This window comes from Ahaetulla prasina, chromosome 1 (assembly GCF_028640845.1).
Source record: "Ahaetulla prasina isolate Xishuangbanna chromosome 1, ASM2864084v1, whole genome shotgun sequence".
Classification (NCBI taxonomy): domain Eukaryota; kingdom Metazoa; phylum Chordata; class Lepidosauria; order Squamata; family Colubridae; genus Ahaetulla; species Ahaetulla prasina.
The window spans coordinates 1,215,929-1,235,424 of NC_080539.1; the positions used below are offsets into that span (position 1 = coordinate 1,215,929).

At 48.4% G+C, this 19,496-nt stretch overlaps 1 protein-coding gene across 3 annotated transcripts; it reads right to left on the reverse strand.

Annotated features, from left to right (window-relative positions):
* Positions 1-631: 631 nt before the first annotated feature.
* ERAL1 (Era like 12S mitochondrial rRNA chaperone 1) lies at positions 632-17,831 on the reverse strand. Of its 3 annotated transcripts, none has more exons than XM_058163938.1 (10): positions 17,629-17,831; positions 9,179-9,306; positions 8,717-8,794; positions 7,602-7,648; positions 7,283-7,344; positions 6,996-7,108; positions 5,296-5,562; positions 3,350-3,499; positions 3,169-3,249; positions 632-1,384 (listed from the first exon to the last, which is right to left on the reverse strand). In XM_058163938.1, exons 1-10 carry the CDS (start codon positions 17,753-17,755, stop codon positions 1,262-1,264), a joined length of 1,176 nt encoding a protein of 391 aa, XP_058019921.1. In that variant the 5' UTR covers positions 17,756-17,831; the 3' UTR covers positions 632-1,261. The 3 variants fall into 3 exon arrangements, 2 of the variants coding, with proteins under 2 accessions (XP_058019921.1, XP_058019920.1); XM_058163937.1 differs by having other exon boundaries at positions 17,431-17,830; XR_009152808.1 differs by lacking the exon at positions 632-1,384 and having other exon boundaries at positions 5,292-5,562; positions 17,431-17,831.
* Positions 17,832-19,496: the final 1,665 nt, after the last annotated feature.

Consider the following 19,496-nt stretch of genomic DNA (forward strand, 5'->3'; position numbering starts at 1 on the left):
TTCTTCTGCCAACCAAGGAGGCAAGAGGGTGGCATTGGTTCGGACCTGCCGGCCATTTGCCCATCGCCCCTTTGGGGTCTCCGAGATGGGAAGGAGGGAGCTCCATTTCTACCACCATCCCTGGCACAAGAGACAGAGGTGGGGGGGGGGGCTTCAGAGTCCAGTTAGCGCTCTGGCCGGACAGGAGCCGCGTCCACAGAGATCTGTCCTGGCAGGGCGGGCAAGAGGCAGGAGGGCTCACTCCTTCAGCTGGACGGAGAGCTTCAGCTGCACTTCACACAGGAAGGCGTTCATCAAGTCGTAGCCGGCCTCAGTGGCGATCCTGCCAATCACCTCACCGTGCTGGCCGATCAGCATCTTCTGCAGGAGGAGCAGAGAAGAGCCTTCAAGACAGCCCATCATCCCTTTTTCCCAGGACCCCCACTCCCTCCCCTTCCTGCTTCTCTGCATCCCACCTTTTCACCTCCTCTCTTTACGTTCCTGCCTATCTGCCTGCCACCTCCCTCCCTCCCTCCTTCCTTCCTCCCTCCCTTCCTCTCTTCCCTGTAAGTTTGAACTGTCACTAAATGAACTGTTGCAAACCGAGGACTCCCTGTACCGCCTCCCCCATCCCAGCTGAGGAGAAGGCATCTTCTCTGATCAGGAGGTTCATTTTATTGCAATTCAATGCCGGTCAAATGAACCGATGACCCCGGACAGTCTTTACTCACGGAGGGGCCCAGCCAGGAGGGAGGCAGCGCCAGGACCCCCGGCCTTGGCTTTCTCTGCCATGCCTCCCTCTGGATGGGAAGGGGTCACCCCAACGCTATGGGGGTGTCCAAGATATGCGCCATCACACGCCTGCCATCCATGAACAGCCATCGGGCTGAGACGAAGGACCCCTTGACGCAGGGGAGGAAGTTATTCCAGCTGCAGCCAACATCTGCCAGAGGTGCTTCCGAAGGGCAGGGGATTCCAGCCTCTGTGCCAGGCAGGGCAAGAGTGCAGTACTCATAAAAGTCAAAGAGACAAGATGACACCAAGTTTCTTCTGCCAACCAAGGAGGCAAGAGGGTGGCATTGGTTCGGACCTGCCGGCCATTTGCCCATCGCCCCTTTGGGGTCTCCGAGATGGGAAGGAGGGAGCTCCATTTCTACCACCATCCTTGGCACAAGAGACAGAGGTGGGGGGGGGGCCTTCAGAGTCCAGTTAGCGCTCTGGCCGGACAGGAGCCGCGTCCACAGAGATCTGTCCTGGCAGGGCGGGCAAGAGGCAGGAGGGCTCACTCCTTCAGCTGGACGGAGAGCTTCAGCTGCACTTCACACAGGAAGGCGTTCATCAAGTCGTAGCCGGCCTCAGTGGCGATCCTGCCAATCACCTCACCGTGCTGGCCGATCAGCATCTTCTGCAGGAGGAGCAGAGAAGAGCCTTCAAGACAGCCCATCATCCCTTTTTCCCAGGACCCCCACTCCCTCCCCTTCCTGCTTCTCTGCATCCCACCTTTTCACCTCCTCTCTTTACGTTCCTGCCTATCTGCCTGCCACCTCCCTCCCTCCCTCCTCCCTCCCTCCCTTTCTATCCCATTCCTTCCAGCCCATCTGCCTTCCTCCCAGCTTCCTTCCTTCCTTCCGGCCTACCTTCCTCCCTCCCATTTTCTCTTTCCTCCCTCCCTCCCCCTCTTGTCGCCCAGGAAAAAGCCCAGGCAGAGCAAGCAGGGCTGGACAGAAAGTGCCAAGAGTGAGGAAAGCCCAAATGATGATCCTAAAGTCGTTCTCTTCAAAAGGGGCATTTGGGGGCTTTCTAAATGCCAATCACTGAAAGCATTGCTATATATCAAGGGTGTCCAATCATGGCAACTTTGTGGACTTCGACTCCCAGAATTCTTCAGGTCTTCAAGTTGCCATGGTTGGACACCCACCCCTGCTCTACATAAACCAGAACACACCTTGAGGCACCCAGCTAAACTCCGATCAGAAAGAACCACACCAGGATCAGGCGAAATTTTCATTACCCCCAGACGGCGCCAATCCGCACATTTCCTACACCACCGTGCCCTTGAACATGTACAAAGCAAAGTCTTCTGCTTCAGGCATGGAGCTGGGATTGGATTCAATTGAGTCAGTTCAATTCAATTCAATTCACGGAACGCTAATGAAGAGCATTCAGAAGCTTCGACTGGTCCAGGAGGCGGCTGGGCAGGTAGCAAACAGTGCCAGCTCCAGGGCTCACTTAACACCATTGGTGGGTGAGCTACGCTGGCTCCCAGCGTGTTTCTAGGCGTAATTCAAAATGCTGGTGATCACTTTTAAAACCCTCCCTGGCTCGGGACCGGAGGTGGGTGGGTGGGTGGATCCCCTTTTTCAAAGTCTCTGCCTGTCCAATTCGACCCAGCTGGGGGCACCTGCTGCAGATCCCGTCAGCCAAAGCATGTCGGTTGTTGGGAACTGGAAGACGGGGCCTTTTCAGCAGTGGCCCCGCGGAACCCCCTCCCTTCGGAGATTAGAAGGCCTCAGTCCTGTCAGCCTTTCGTGATAAACTTGGCCTGCAGCCCTGAATGCATCATCAGGGGCCTCATTTCGCAGTTTTCCTGTTCCTTGGTTAACTATCTCAGGTGCTGCGTTTACAGGTTATTTTCCACTGTCGGCCACAACTGAGCCCCAAATTTCAGTTTATTGAGTTTTGTCCCATTATACAACCCTTCTTGCCACAGTCGTTAAGTGAATCACTGCAGTGGTTAAGTTAGTCACATGGCTGTTAAATGAATCCGGCTTCCCCATCGACTTTGCTTATCGGAAGGTCACAAAAGAGGATCATGTGACCCCCCCCTCCCCAGGACTCTGCAACCGTCATAAATACGAGTCAGTTGCCAAGCATTTGAATTTTGATCACGTGACCGGGGGATGCTGCAACGGTCACTAAGTGTAAAAAAAGGGTCACAAGTCACTCTTTTTCAGTACCAGTGTAACTTCAGTCACTAAATGGATGGCTTTAAGTCAAGGACTACCTGTGTTTATTTTTGATACATTTTCTATTATTTTTAAAATGCTTTTTGTTTTCATTCTTTTGGAATTGACTGAGATGGGCAGCTATGGAAATGGAATTCAACAAATAACTACTGAAATGCATTTTCACCCCTACGCTGCCCCCCACCCACCCCCAAGAAGGGAGACCCCAGCCACAAACACTCACCACGTATCTCTCCTTCGGGACTTCCAAATTCTGCACAATCTGGAGCTCTCCAGCCGGGCCCTCTTCCCAAAGGGCCGTTTTCTGGAAGAGACAAAGCCCACAGGAGGTCTGCCATGAACCTGCCGGGCAAGCAGGGAGGGGGCAAAGGTGGGACTAGGGAGCTGCAGGCGCTGGAGCTCACCTGGGTCACCATGTAGGGCACTTCGTGGGGCAGGTGTTCCAGGAGTCTCGCCCGGATGAGGTTAGCGCAGATCTCTTGCGGGGACTGGCTGGTCAGGACCTCGCTGTGATACTCCCAGGGACCTGGCTGGGCCTGCTTGAGGAGGTATTTCTGTGGGCACAAAGGATCCTGGCTCACACCTGCAGGAGCGGAGGCCTCCCTGCGTCTGCTTCCTAGCCTACCCCTGCCGCCCCCCACCCCCCCCACTGCAGAGAGGATTCCTCTGCTGGCTTTGACACTTCTTCTCTCCTATACAGGTAGTCCTCGACTTATGGCCACAATTGAGCCCAGATTTTCTGTTGGTAGTCAGAACAGTTGCTAGGTGAGTTTTGACCCATTTTGCAATCATTCTTGCCACGATTGTTAAGTGAATCATTGCCATTTTTAAGCGAGTCACACGGTTGTTAAGTGAATCTTTGCTTCCCCACTGACTTTGCTCATTGGAAGGTCGCAAAAGGACATCACATGACTGTGGGACACAGCAACAAATAGGACTCAGCGGCCAAGCGTCTGAATTTTGATCACGTGACCACAGGGAGGCTGCTACAGTTGCGTGAAAAACAGTCATAAGTCACTTTTTTCAGTGGTGGTTTTAACTTCGAATGGTCACTAAACAAGAGGTGATATAAGTCAAGGACTACCAGTATCGATGAAAACTCTCAGTCATCCAGGTAGAGTTGTCAGCAAGGTGAGTCACTGGACTTCTTTTAATTTTTCTTTGTATTTAAAATGTTTTGCTGCTTATCCAAGTAGCTTCTTTTGCTCCCCTAGTCTGAACAGGCCCCTTAGGCAAGCAGGCAGGCTCTTTCCTCCTAAATCTTTTCTCTTAAGCCAGAATTCCCCACCCAGCATAGCACAGCTGGCTGGGGAATTCTGGGAGTTGAAGTCCACAAGCTTTAAAGTTGGCCTAGCTATACAGAAGCTACTTAAACGAAACAAACATTTCCAACCAGAAACGAAAAGAAGTCCAGGTGCCATGAGTCAACTGCCAGATTCTGACAACTTCCCCCAACTCAAAAGAAAACCCAGTTTTAAGCTGAAATATTTTCTGCTGTTCTTCTCTCCGCCTCCCCATTTTGTTTAATCCCGGGGAGGCTGGGAATGAAGCATGTCAATCAAAGTCTATATGGCAGGACTCACTGCTGGCGTGCCAGATATGTCACATGCTGGCCACGCCCATCCCCGGTTTAGCGAAGGTGAAAAAAAGTCCTGATACGTCACGTGACAGCGCGAGTTTGACATCCCTGGTCTATGGAGGTTCTCCATCATCCAGGTCAGGACTGTTCCCCAAAGGTACTTTTCCAAAAGCAACTGGACTTTGTTATGGGGTTTTTTTGGTTTTTTGTTTGTCTTGTTTGAAAACCTTTCACTTCTCATCTGAGAAGCTTCTTCAGGTCTTCAGAGTGCTTTCCTTCCTTCCTTCCCATTCCTATCACCTTTTTTCTTTCTTTTCAAGTTCTGGATGTTCCAACACTGGAGTTTTTAAAGAAGAGATTGGAAAACCATTTCTCTGAAACGGTCTAAGGTTTCCTGCCATAGCAGGGAGTCCAATAGAACATGGGTCTCCAACTTTGGTCCCTTTAAGACTTGTGGACTTCAACTCCCAGAGCTTTGCTGGCTGAGGGACTCTGGGAGTTGAAGTCCACAAGTCTTAAAGGGACCAAAGTTGGAGACCCCTGAACTAGAAGATCCCTTCCAACTCTGTTGTTTTGTCTTGTCTCTTCCCTCCCACCTCCCCCCCCCGAAGAACTGAAGAAGCTTCTTGGATGAGAAGCGAAAGCTTTTCAAGGAAAACAACAAAGGCCCCGTTGCCTTTGGGACAAGCCTTTCCAGGGCTTCCCCTTCCCCGTGGCCGCCTAGGGCTCAAGGGCTGAGCACTGGCCTCCTAGCAGGGGTCACTCACGTGCCTTCAGAGTGTCCACCTCCTCCTCCTGCAACGCAGCCAGCATGAAGATCTCCCGGAAGCCAGGCCAGCCTTTCTGGTCCTTGGAGCCCTCCGGGGTCTCGTTCTCCTTCGCAGAAGCCAAGCCCGGCCCCTTCCCCACGATCTCCGCAGGGGCGTTTTTGGGGGGCCTGTACAGAGGCCTGGTTCCCAGCTTCTTTCCTCCAAAGGCGCCTTCGGTCAGCTCGACCACCAGCTCCAAGAGAAGGCCCTTCTGCTTCACCAGGTCCACCTGAAGCCACAAAGTGGAAGGGAAATCAAGTCAGCTGCTTCTCGGGGAACGGCAGAAAACGGACATTCAAAGAAGACCCAGGGATCCACCGAGCACGACCTTTGGGTGTTTGTTTTCTATTTATTATTTTTAATTATGACTTTTTAAAAAAAAAACACATTAGGATTATTTTATTTTTTATTTCTTTATTCATTTATCTTATGGCCCCTTCGCATCGTGTTTCAGTAAAACAGAACACGGGTGAAAATACAAAACACAGAACATAAAATCGGAACTCTTTAACAAAAGTGTGTCTAAGCTGAAATAGAATTTTTTATTTTGTTAAAATTTACTGCATTACTGGTAGTTCTTAACTTACGGCCACAATGGAGGCCAAAACTTCCACTGCTAAGTGAGACATTTGTTAAGTGAGTTTTAAGCCATTTCATGACATTTCTTATCACAGCTATTAAGGGAATCACTGCAGTTGATAAGTTAGTAACGACTTTCTCGCTTAGCGATGGAAATCTTGGGCTCAGTTGTGGTTGTAAGTGGAGAACTACTTGTCCTTATCCTAAAAGACATGCTAAAATAGAATCCCGTGTCTCTGGGATACTGCAAACAGGTGTTGCCAAGCTCTCGAATTGTGGTCATGTATGGGGCTGGGGGCAACTGTCCAAACTTCAGATGGGGATCCCGAGTCCCCTTTTTTAGGTACGTCATTAACTCTGAACACTCCCTAAGCGACTGCTTCTAAGTGGAGGACTATCAGTGAAATTAGTTTGCTTCTCGTCGCATTAACACAGGAAAGAGAAAATTCCAAGAATACCTTCTTTCTTATAGGAAAGATTGATTTAGACCCCTGCAGCATCCCCATGGTCACGTGATCAAAATTCTGACGTTTGGCAATGGACTCGTATTTATGACTGTTGCAGTGTCCTCAGGTTAGGTGATCACGTTTTGTGACCTTCTGACAAGCGGAGTCAATTTGGGGAAGCCAGATTCATTTAACACGCGTGCTACTAATTTAAGATCTGTAGTGATTCAGAAAGGTCATATAATGAGGCAAAAGTCACTTGTCTCACTTAGCAACAGAAATCTTGGGCTCAATTATAAGTCGAGGATTATTTGTACTGAAGACCCCACAAGCAGAAGTTTTTCACACAACATGTATTTGAGAATAACTGAATAAGAGAGTTGGAAGGGACCTTGGAGGTCTTCTATTCCAGCCCCCTGCTCAAACAGGAGACGGCTGCCCAGTCTCTTTTTGAAAACCTCCAATGTTGGAGCGAAACATCTGGAGGGAAGCTGTTCCACTGGTTAATTGTTCTCACTGTCATCACAAGCCAGAGAGGCCTCTTTGGCTCGTGGTGAATGAAAGACCCACCGAACCCAGAGATGACCCAGCAGGTGATACCCCTCCCCAGGCCGAAGTCAGAGCCAAACAAACTCACCTTGTTCAAGACAAGGAGGCTGGGAACCTGCGGAAACTGCTTCAGACAGCGAAGTACCTGCGGGTGAAGCTGGTGCCGGGTGTGGCGATCGGAAACATCCACAAGGACCAGCACTTAAGAAAAGGAAGGAAGGAAATGAACTTTGGGTCAACCATCTTTCTTGTGGGAGTGCAAAGTGAAATGCAGATAAATTTGTGGCACAAGCATGTGGCAGCCCTGCCACCTTCACCTAATCACTGGAATGAAACCAGGGAATGACATCCGATGAATGCAGGCCAAATCCTCACCTAAATCCGCATCGTTCAAGCTTTTGAATGGGTCGGACAGCATGGCCTTTTCCAGGTTGTGTCTGAAATGGGAGACAGGCAAAGCTTCTGTCATAAAGTGAATACTTATCTCACACCCACACCCACACGAGACCCACTACCCAGAGCAGAGGTGTCCAACCATGGCAACTTAAGACTTGCAGACTTCCATGGCTGGGGAATTCTGGGAGTTGAAGTCCATCCCTCTTAAAGCTTACTGAATGGGGAATTCTTGCAGTTGGGAGTCCACAAGTCTTCATGTGGCCAAAGTTGGACACTCCTGGTCCAGTCTCTTTCGTACCTTTTGCCTTTGGCAGCGGTGGTGAGGCCAGGGGTGTCCAAGATAATCTAGGGAGAGAACAGGAATTTAAGCATGTTCAAATCAGGACAACATTTTCCATACTTTTGGGACAATCTATCCAGGGTGCCTTGAGCTGTCACACTGACCAGCCTTCAGGAGAGAGGGACAACCTGGGCAGCCAAGCTATTCCCTGCAAATTGAAGTTTGCATTCTGGTCAGGAGAGCCATCTCTTCTGAAAGGATCAGGGAGAGAAAAAAGGAGGAAGGATCCACAATGTGATCTTTTAGATACCTGAAAAGTCTCCCTTTCAGCACCTGAAGCTGCCTCCCTTGGTGATCCACACAGATGGAAGCTGCTCACGCAGTCCCCGACTTAAGCCGGTCGCTTCGACTACAGGTAGTCCTTGACTTAAACCTATTCTTAGTGACCACTTAAAGTTACCATGGCACTGAAATAGTGACATGCCCGTTTTTCAGTTATGACTGATGCAGCAGGCCCATATCATGGTGTGTTGTGACCCAGGTTCCTGGACTCGGACTCCTAGACTCGGATGATTCAGAAAGTGAGGAAGAAGACCTGGCAAGGCCTGCTTCTCCTGGGCCCTCTCCCTCCCTGGCACCCACCCAAAGGGAGGAGGAGGGGCCTGCAAGGCCTGATTCTCCCGGGCCTTCTTCTGTTTTGGCAACGCCCCAAGAACAATTTTGGTTTGATGCAAAACTGTGCGGACGTGACCGGCGCGCACAGCAGAGGCGGCATTGGGACAAAGTCAAAGAATGATGATTAACGCAGTGACACCTAGAGGCTATAAAAGCAGGAGGCGGAACTTCCTGGCTTTTTGTCTTGGACAAAGCAGTGAATTTGCGCCGGCAAACTGTTTCAATGGAGGGAAGAATATCTTAGTAAGTAACTCCGGCTTTATCTATAATTTCTTAGTTATCTCCAGAGACTTGGCAGGCTTGTGGGTAGATGTGGCCAGAACATTTATCTATGTAAATAAACTAGAAAAGAAGACCTTTGACTGACTCTTTGTTGGGAGTATTAGGGGAGGGAAACAGAACATGGTTTTTCTTTGAATATTGAAAGAAAAACAGTTCACTGTTATTGGAATACTCACCAGTTGGGTATCCTCGGCTGTGATGACGCCTTGAGCGTTGCATCTTGTTGTGTGTACCTTCCTGGAGACGGGCAGGATCTGCCAAAAAAACTCAGAACGTTTTATATCGTAAGGCCTGAAGAGTAGCGTTTATTTTAGTCCTCAAACTTACGACCAGAATTGGAAGCAGAACTTCCATCGTTAAGCAAGGTGGGTTAAGTGAGTCGCATGCAATTTTACCACCATTCTTGCCAGGGTTGTTAAGTGAATCACACCCTCGCTAAGCGAATTGGGCTTCCCCAACTGATTTTGCTCATCAGAAGTTAGCTGGGAAGGTCACCAGTGACCATGGAGATGCCGCAACAGTTGTTCAGTGAGAGGAATGATTGTCAATCACTTTTTTCAGTGCCGTTGTAACTTCGAATGGCCACTAAACGAGTGTTGACGTGCTGACAAGAATTCAAGCCCTGTTTGTGCCTTTACCTTCCGTCCGAGCAGCTGATTCGACAGGGTGGACTTGCCAGCGTTGGGAGCCCCGATAATGGCCACTCTCAAGACTTTGGGGTTCTTCGGCTGATCTGGGCGGTGGGACATCAAGGATTTATGATCACCTGCAGGAACAATGTAAAGGTTCAGTGGGTCACCATGAGGGATTTCGGCAAGTGGCGATCAAAACTCGGGAGGTATTTCCACGCTCTAAATATTATGCATTTCTCTGGCACCCCGATCCGCGCAGAAGGATGTGTTTATTTATTTATATCCCACCTTTATTATGGTTACAAATGTATCAAGGCAGTGAGCATATTCAACACATCTTCCTCCTCCTATTTTCCCCACAACCACCCTATGAGGTGGGCTGGGTTGGGTTGAAAGAGAGGGACTGGCCCAAATTCACCCATTTGGCTTTCATTCCTAAGGCAGGACTAGAACTCACCATCTCCTGATGATTGGCCCAAATTCACCCACCTGGCTGTTATTCGTAAGGCAGGACTAGAACTCATTGTCTCCTGGTTTCCAATCTGGTGCCTTCACCACTAGACCAAATTTATTTACTTACTCAATTTCCTAAGTGACCTAGATGACTCTGGGTGGCTTACAACATAATTTTGTGTGTGTGTGTGTGTGTGTGTGTATAGAAACACTCACACATACACACAAACAAGAGTACAGAATAACAGAGTTGCAAGGGACCGTGAAGATCTTCTAGGAGTCCAACCACCTGCTCAAGCAGAAGACCCTATACCATGCTAGCTGAGGAATTCTGGGAGTTGAAGTCCACAAGTCTTAAAGTTCCCAAGGTTGGATACTCTCATCTTCCTCCATTCCAGACAAGTGGCTGGCTGTCCAGTCTCTTTTTGAAAACCTCCAGAGTTGGAGCACTCACAACTTCTGGAGGCAACTTCTGTTCCACGGGTTAATTGCTCTCCCTCTCAGGGAGTTTCTCCTTAGTCCCAAGTTTTTTCTCTCCTTGATTGGTTTCCATCCATTGCTTTTTGTCCTGCCTTCAGGGGCCTTGGAGAATAGACTGACCCCCAACTCTTCTTTGGGGCAACCTCTCAAATACTGGAATACTGCTATCATGTCCCCTCTCTAGTCCTTCTCTTTGTGAGACTAGACATATCCAGATATTATATTAATTACACACACTATATATGTATGCATGGTAGGTACCACCTGCGGACACACTGTGGACAGCCCCACAACCTGTTACATGTCAAGGTCCTCTTCAAAAACGATGGACGATCCATCCATCCATCCATTTCTATACACACAGACACACACACAAATATATATATGTGTCTAGTTTAATAAAAAGAAGGACTAGGGGAGACATGATAGCTGTGTTCCAATATCTCAGGGGTTGCCACAAAGAAGAGGGAGTCGGGCTGTACTCCAAAGTACCTGAGGGTAGAACAAGAAGCAATGGGTGGAAACTAATCAAGGAGAGAAGCAACTTAGAACTAAGGAGAAATTTCCTGACAGTTAGAACAATTAATAAGTGGAACGACTTGCCTGCAGAAGTTGTGAATGCTCCAACACTGGAAATTTTTAAGAAAATGTTGGATAACCATCTGACTGAGATGGTGTAGGTGTCAGCCTCCACTCCAATCTTCATATAGTTTTGAATGATTATATCAGTAGATAGAATGTAAAATGTTTATTTCTGTATTATAAACTGTTAAGGAAATGAGATGTATCATGCCTCCGTCCAGGGTGAGGGAAAGGAGCCTATTATGAGTGTCGGCTGACATAACAGGGGGGAGGGATGATTAACTACTGAGTGTTATCAGCGCGCGCTTTTCTAACCGACACTTCATTCCTAAGTTGACTGACATCCAGAGACCTGTGGAAGAAGATTACCACGAGGGGCCGTGAAGGAGTTGGCATTGGACCAGACCAGCCTGACCTCCTGGAGGAGGAGGGACAATTGGGGGGATATGATATGTTAGCCATATTTTGTCTCAGTTCCAGCTTTGCTTGGCTGCTATCAAGACTGTAAAAGTAAAAGTACTTGTTTTCATTCCAAATGAAGTCAAGGTGAATTCTTTCCTATTTATAGTCGGAGGTAGCCTGACATTAAGCTGGAACTCACATCATGTCTACCAACCAGGATTGCAATCGCAATACCGAGGGGAGAAACCCAAATGTGATGGAAGGCCTGCCGGCTGAGCTGGGGAGGCGTCCGGAGGAATTTCTGCTGACACTTTCGACCCTGAGCTGGAAGATTGCAGAGCTCGGTGGGCAGAGCAACTAAAACTGGAAGAGGAAGGGTGGAAACCAAGCACCGAAAAGCTTCCCTCTGGAGTAACTAAAAGGAAAAAGAAAAAAGGAAAAGAAAAACTTTCGGAAACAGAACAAGAGATAAGGGACAAGCTCCAGTTGGAGGAAGCCTTACGTCTGTTCCGTGAAGTGAAAGTGAGGCAAGCAGCTCGCCAAAGGTATGAATCCCCTATTCGGTCCTCCAGGTGGGAGGGAGAAGAGGAGGAAGAGAATACAAAGGGGCCAGCTAAGGGTGACTTCCAGGGTGGTGAGATTTCTGAAGAGCCAGGGCTGGAAACTCTCTCCCCAGAGGAGGCTGAATTGGATGAGGGCCGGGCGCCACCTGCTGACCAAGCAAGGCCGCGCAGGGGAAGGAAAAAGCCAAAAATTCCCCCCATATCAGAGAAATTTGATGGAAATGCGAAGGAGTTGGGACTGTTCCTGGCAGTGAATGACCACATGATAGACTGGGGGGAAGATTATTGGTCACAGGCAGCACAAGTGAGAGCTGTGACTCATAATTTGACCGGAAGAGCAGCTGCGTGGTATGTGTCGTTACATACAAACCACTCCCCCTTACTGCAAAACTACGAGCATTTTATGACTGCACTGAGGAGGAGGTTTGAGGACCCCCTGGCAGAGCAAAAGGCCAAAGGTCGGATGAAAACCATCAGGCAAGGGAGGAGGCCGGTGGCTGATTATAACCAGGAGTTCAGTGATTTAGTTCCCTTGATGAGAGGGTGGTCGGAGGTGACCCTTGTAGACATTTTCAAAGATGGTCTGAATGGAGATCTCTATGAACTGTGTCGAGCACGAGCCTCTCCAACTACGCTGTATGGCTGGTACACCCTGGCAGCAGAGATGGAAATCGAGTTAGTGAAGGACCGCGGCAGAAGACAGCGCATTGGAGGCCATCCTTGGCCGTTTTCCAGAAGGAACTTATAGGGACGTCCCTAGATTGGAGGGAGGAAGACCACGTTCGTCTGCGTGCTACAGATGTGGAAAAGAAGGCCACCGAGCAGCCGACTGTAGGGTTAAGTTGATGCCAAGCGCGACCTCTGGTGGTGAAAGGAACCAGTGAAGCCAGCGGCTAAGGCGCGTAAACCAGCAAAAGTGGGGAGGCCGTTGCCAAGAAGGGCACGCCCATCAAGGAGGATGGCGGTGTCGACCGATACTGATGACAGCAAAACCACGTCAGAGTCCGATGAAGACCTTCTGGTGAGTTGGGCACGGGGCCCTTTGGACATTCCAGTTAATCTACACGTACCCTCTTCGGGTAATAAGGGGGAACTGCTAGCACTACTCGATTCTGGATGCACTAGATGTATGGTCAGTCCCGAACTAGTAGAAAAAATGGAACTAAGGTTGAGAACCTTAAGTAGGCCCATAGCGTTTGCCCAGTTAGATGGCTCTGTGGCAGGGGAGGCCCGCCCATTTCGTAACGGAACCCCATAGAAATGATAATAGGAGACCACCGAAATTCTGAACTTCATAGTAGCCCCAGGAATGGACCAACCCCTGTTGTTAGGCTTGTCATGGTTGCGGAAATGGAACCCCCATATTAACTGGAGAACGGGAGTCCTACGTTTCCGTTCCAAAACCTTAAAAGGGAAAAGGAAACCCAAGAAGGACCTACCGTGACCTTGCACCAGGATAAGTTAGGGGCAATGATTGAACGGATAGACGGGGAAGAGAGAATACCCAAGGAATACTGGGACTTGCGAGAAGTCTTTAGTGAGAAAGCATCAGGCGTACTTCCTCCCCATAGGCCTATTGACTGTGCCATAGACATCCTTCCGGGGGTAAAGCTTCCAAAGCCAAAAGCTTATCCCATGACCCAAAAGGAATTGGGAGAACTACGTAAATTCATAGACAAAAACCTAGAGCGGGGCTTTATCCAACCGGCTAGGCCTCGTGTGGCGGCGCCAGTGATGTTCCGGGAAAAGAAAGATGGCTCCTTCGCCTTATAGTTGACTATAGGAACCTAAACGCAGTGTGCGCCGAAAACATATATCCCATGCCACTCATGAAAGATATGTTAGCACATTTAGCGAAGGGAAAATTCTTCACCAAACTGGACCTGCGAGAAGCCTACTACAGAGTTCGTATAAAAGAGGGGGATGAATGGAAAACCGCTTTCAACTGTCCACTAGGATGTTTCCAGTTTAGTACTGCCATTTGGACTGCAGGGGCGCCGCAGTTTTTATGCAACTAATAAATGAAATACTCCATCAGCATTTATTCAAAGGGTTCTTGTCTACCTTGACGACATACTTATCTATACAGAAACAATGGAAGAACATATTAAACTAGTAAGAGCTGTACTCAAAAAGTTATTATCTGCAGAACTATATTGCAAGCTATCCACATGTGATTTCCATCAAACCAAAATAGACTACTTAGGTATCGATTTCGGCTGATGGGTTAGAAATGGATCCAGAAAAAGTGAAAGCTGTCTTGGAATGGGCCCCCCCACGCACACGCAAACAACTCCAAAGTTTTTTGGGATTCGCAAATTTCTATCGTCAATTCATCCCCTCCTTTGCTCAAATTGCTTTACCAATAACTAACCTCTTAAAAACTAAAGGAGACACGAAACCCAAACCATCATTACCCCTTGAATGGACAATGGAATGTCAGGCAGCTTTTGAAAAATTGAAACGACTTTTTGCCGCTGAACCTATTTTAAAGCACCCTGACATGGATGTTCCTTTTGTAATACAAGCTGATGCAAGTGATGTAGCAGTCGGAGCCGTCCTGCTCCAAAACAATGCTGATGGTAATTTACAACCCTGTGCTTTCACTTCTCGAAAATTGACTGAAACTGAAAGACGATGGGCTATTTGGGAAAAGGAAGCATTTGCAGTTCATTGGGCTCTACGGACATGGAGACAATTCTTAGAAGGTTCAAATCATCCTTTTGAAGTTTGGACTGATCACAAAAATCTAGAAGCTCTAAAGACTCCTAGAAAACTTTCACCTAAACAAGCCCGCTGGGCTCAATATTTTAACCGCTTTAATTTTACTTTACATTATATTCCTGGGGGAAAAAACTTCTTAGCAGATGCTCTCTCACGTTTACCCCAATACAATTGCACTCGCTCCGAGGTGGTTCAACCAATACTTCCCGTACAACAGTTGGCGGCCCCAGCAATAACTAGAAGCCACTCCAAAGCTGACCCCTCACTCCCAGATGAACTAACCAAGTCGTTTAAAGAAGCTTTAAACACCGATGACTGGTACTTAACCCATTCCATGAATGCACACTCCGTGATGGACTAGCTTGGATTGGAACAAAACTATATGTTCCTCTATCACTCAGAGAAACCATCCTACAACGATGCCATGATGCCAAAATGGCAGGGCATTTTGGATTTGTGAAAACTTTGCATCTTCTTAAAAGACAGTTTTGGTGGCCAAGTCTTAAAAAAGACATTCAAGCATATGTAGCAAGTTGCCCTATTTGTGCATCATCCAAAAGGCCTCCAGGAAAACCTCCTGGACTACTTCAAACTGTAGCCAGGCCAGGAACCCCATGGAAAGAAATATCCATGGATTTCATAGTGGAATTACCTGAAAGTTCAGGCAATACTGTTATATGGGTTGTGACTGACCTTTTCTCCAAACAAGTCCATTTTATTCCATGTTCAAAAATACCCTCCTCAAAGACTCTAGCAAAGTTGTTTGTACAACACATTTATAGACTTCACGGAGTTCCTGATCGCATCATTTCAGATCGAGGAGTTCAATTCACTTCTCAATTTTGGAAAGAATTTTTACGACTCATTGGCTCCGCCCAAGGATTAAGCTCCTCCCATCATCCTCAAACTAATGGAAGCTGTGAGCGTTCGAACTCTGTACTAGAACAATATCTGCGATGTTATGTTAACTACCAGCAAGACAATTGGTCTGATCTCTTACCTTTTGCTGAAGTTGCCTACAACAACTCAATTCATAGTAGCACAGGATTTACTCCCTTTAAAATAGCTTCAGGTCAAGATTTTGTTCCTATCTCGGAACTCCCAAAGGAAGAAACTACTGTTTCCTCTTTGTCAGAATGGATAGATCAAATACAAAGCACATGGAAAATGACTCGCAAAGCGATCGACGACGCTCACCGTGCGCATAAAAAACAAGCAGATAAAAAAAGGTCCCCTGAGAATAAATATCAAGTGGGCGATAAGGTTTATCTTTCCACCAAATATCTTCAAACCACTCAGAAATCTAAGAAACTTGGACCCAAATATGTGGGACCTTTCCCCATAGTAAAAATCATCAACCCCGTGACGGTACAACTAGATTTACCAAAAACACTTAGAAGAATCCACCCCGTTTTCCATGTCAGTTTGCTGAAACCTGAACACACGTCTACTTTCCGTCCTAACCGTACACCCCCTCCTATACCAATTCTCATAGAGGGAGAACAACACTTTGAAATAAAAGAAATTTTAGATTCAAGAAAACATAGAAATAAAATTCAATATCTTATTTCCTGGAAACATTTCCCGTTATCCCAAGCTGAATGGGTGAACAAAGAAGATGTTCGTGCATCGGAAAAGATAGCACAATTCTATAAAAAATATCCTGACAAACCCTAACTTCTCTTTTTTCTTTCTAGGACTGACGTCCTTGTTGCAGGAGGGCCGAATGTCAGCCTCCACTCCAATCTTCATATAGTTTTGAATGATTATATCAGTAGATAGAATGTAAAATGTTTATTTCTGTATTATAAACTGTTAAGGAAATGAGATGTATCATGCCTCCGTCCAGGGTGAGGGAAAGGAGCCTATTATGAGTGTCGGCTGACATAACAGGGGGGAGGGATGATTAACTACTGAGTGTTATCAGCGCGCGCTTTTCTAACCGACACTTCATTCCTAAGTTGACTGACATCCAGAGACCTGTGGAAGAAGATTACCACGAGGGGCCGTGAAGGAGTTGGCATTGGACCAGACCAGCCTGACCTCCTGGAGGAGGAGGGACAATTGGGGGGGATATGATATGTTAGCCATATTTTGTCTCAGTTCCAGCTTTGCTTGGCTGCTATCAAGACTGTAAAAGTAAAAGTACTTGTTTTCATTCCAAATGAAGTCAAGGTGAATTCTTTCCTATTTCTAGTCGGAGGTAGCCTGACAGTAGGGTTCCTGCCTTGGCAGGGGGTTGGACTAGAAGGCCTCCAAGGTCCCTTCCAACTCTGTTGTTATGTTATGTTATATAATTATTCTCAATGAAAAAGGGCAGTTTTCTTTTTGTTCTAATCTACCGTGAAGCTTCTGATCAAATCCGGAACATCGTCTCTTACACAAATGCAGCAAAGAAGTGCGCACTTATTCCTACAGCTCCCGCACAGGGTGGCTTCCCACGTGGGGCTCGTTCTGTCGTTCACAAAGCAACCTGCATTTCCCACCGACCCCTTGAAGCCATCGGGAGTATCAGAATTGCAAGTAGCCCTCGACATACAGCCACAATGGAGCACAATAGTTTCTGTTGCTAAGCGGGACAGGGGTTAAGTGAGTTTTGCCTTTCTTGCCACAGTTGTTAAGCGAATCCCTGCAGTTGATAAGTCAGGAAAACGGCTGTTAAGTGAATCCGGCTTTGCTTGTCAGAAGGCCGCCAGAGGGGATCATGTGACCCCCGGGACGCCGTGACCGTCATAGATACGAACCAATTGGCAAGTATCTGAACTTTGATCACGTGACCATGGGGACGCTGCGACCGTCACAACTATGAGTCAGTTGCCAAGCGTCTGGATATAAACCACGTGACCATAGGGAGGCCACAACGGTCGTAAGTGTGAAACACGGCCCTGAGTCACTTTTTTCAGTGCAGTTGAACGGTCACTAAACGAACGGCTGTAAGTCGAGGATGCCTGCACAAGGACGGGCTGGGAAAACCCTCCTTCCTGGGCCAAGAGGGGAAGAGACGCCTGCCTCAGGGACCCCCCCATCGCCCCCCCCTCCAGGGTCGAGGCCCACCGTGAAAGGCGCAGGCGGGCGGGGCGGGCGGCCCCCCCAGAGACGGATCCGCTTCTCCCGGGGCGATCCCGGCCAGGTGGTCCAGGGCAGACTCGCGGCTCTGCGGACGAGCCGAGGCGGCCCAGAGGAGCTCCACAGGGCCGTTCCCCGGAGGGTCCGAGCGCCCGCAAGCCCGGCCTGCCTCTTGCCTCTTCACACCTCGTGGCCGCGAGTTCCGCAGGCTCAGTGCGCGGGCGGAGGCCGGCTCCAAGCGAGGGGAGGCGGCCGGGAGGAGCCGGGCCCGACGCGCGGCCAGGCCCAAAGCCCGCCAGCCCAGCGCCGCCATGGTGATCCAGCGCCTCACGAAGCGCCCTCACTCGCCTGCGCCGCCATCTTGGCTCTCGCGGCGCGAAAGGCCTTATGGGAGGCGAGGGAGGAGGAGGAGGGAACCGACCACAGAGACGAGCGGCGGGTAGAGCGACGCGGGGAGCCGCGCAGAGGCGTCGTGGGCGGGGCGCCGCTGCCGCTTTCTTCTTTGTGCGCTTCCATTTCACAGCCCTCCCCCGAGCATGCGCAGACCGCCTGCTTTAATTGGGCGCGCGTGTGCGGCGTCTGTGTCACGTGGTGGGGAGAAGGCCTGAGACAAAGTTCCTCTGAGCATACGCAGAGTGCATTCCGGACTTACTTGATCTCTGTGGGCCCAATTCTTCAAATTCTCTCTGCAGCAACCCCCGCTCCCCTGCCCTTGAGTTCCTCTGAGCATGTGCAGAGTGCCTTTGGGTCCTGGCCCTTTGATCTCTATGGAGCTTGGGAGGGTCTACTTAGTTTGCTTGTTGCAAATTCTTCAAAGGCTTCAGCGGTCTCTGCAGCACCTTCCCCCCCTCCGCTGCCCTTCAGTTTCTCTGAGCATATACAGAGTGTCTTTGCGTTCCAGATTCTTTGATCTCTATGGAGCAAGCCCCGATCTATTTTATTTTATTTATTTTATTTATTTTTATTTTTTGTCATAACATCATACATAAGTATAAGCATGAAGCAACAGTAGGACAGGAACGCTAGGCACGTTTGTGCTCTTATGCACGCCCCTTACAGACCTCTTAGGAATGGGGTGAGGTCAATAGTAGACAGTTTTTGGTCGAAGCTTTGGGGATTTTGGGAAGAGATCACAGAGTCAGGTAGTGCATTCCAAGCGTTAACAACTCTTGTTACTGAAGTCATATTTTCTGCAATCAAGATTGGAGCGGTTAATATTAAGTTTAAATTTATTGTTTGCTCTTGTATTGTTATGATTGAAGTTGAAGTAGTCTTCAACAGGAAGGACATTGCAATAGATGATTCTATGAGTTAAACACAGGTCCTGTCGGAGGCAGCGGAGTTCTAAGTTTTCTAAACCCAGGATTTCAAGTCTGGTGGCATAAGGTATTTTGTTGTATTCAGAGGAGTGGAGAACTCTTCTTGTAAAATATTTCTGGACACATTCAATTGTATTGATGTCTGAAATGTGGTATGGGTTCCAGACAGGCGAGCTATATTCAAAAATTGGTCTAGCAAATGTTTTGTAAGCTCTGGTTAGTAGTGTAGTGTTTCTGGAGAAGAAGCTACCTAAGATTAGGTTTACAACTCTTAATGCCTTTTTTTGCAATGTAGTTGCAGTGGGCTTTGGCACTTAGGTCATTGGATATGAAAACTCCAAGGTCTTTAACAGGGTGGGGGTCATCTGTAAGATAATGTCCGTCGAGTTTGTATTTAGTGTTTAGATTATTTTGTTCCCTTAGTTCGAGTGTTTCAAGGGCTTGATTGGCCTCCGTTGCTCTCCAGTTCCTCTGAGCATGCACAGAGTACCTTTTGAGATCCACCCAGTTTGATCTCCACGTCTCTTTTCTGCCCTGACTATTTTCTTAGTGCAAGCATTTCAAGGGTTTAACCATTCTCTGGAGCCCCCCCCCCACCTCTGCCCTCCAGTTCCTCTTGTTAGAAGCAGTTCGCATATGGAACTCCCTGAGACAGTGACTCGAGAGCAGCAAAGAATTTTTATTCACGTATTTGCAAAGAGGGGTGCACAAAAGGTGGAGCGAGAAGAAGGAAGC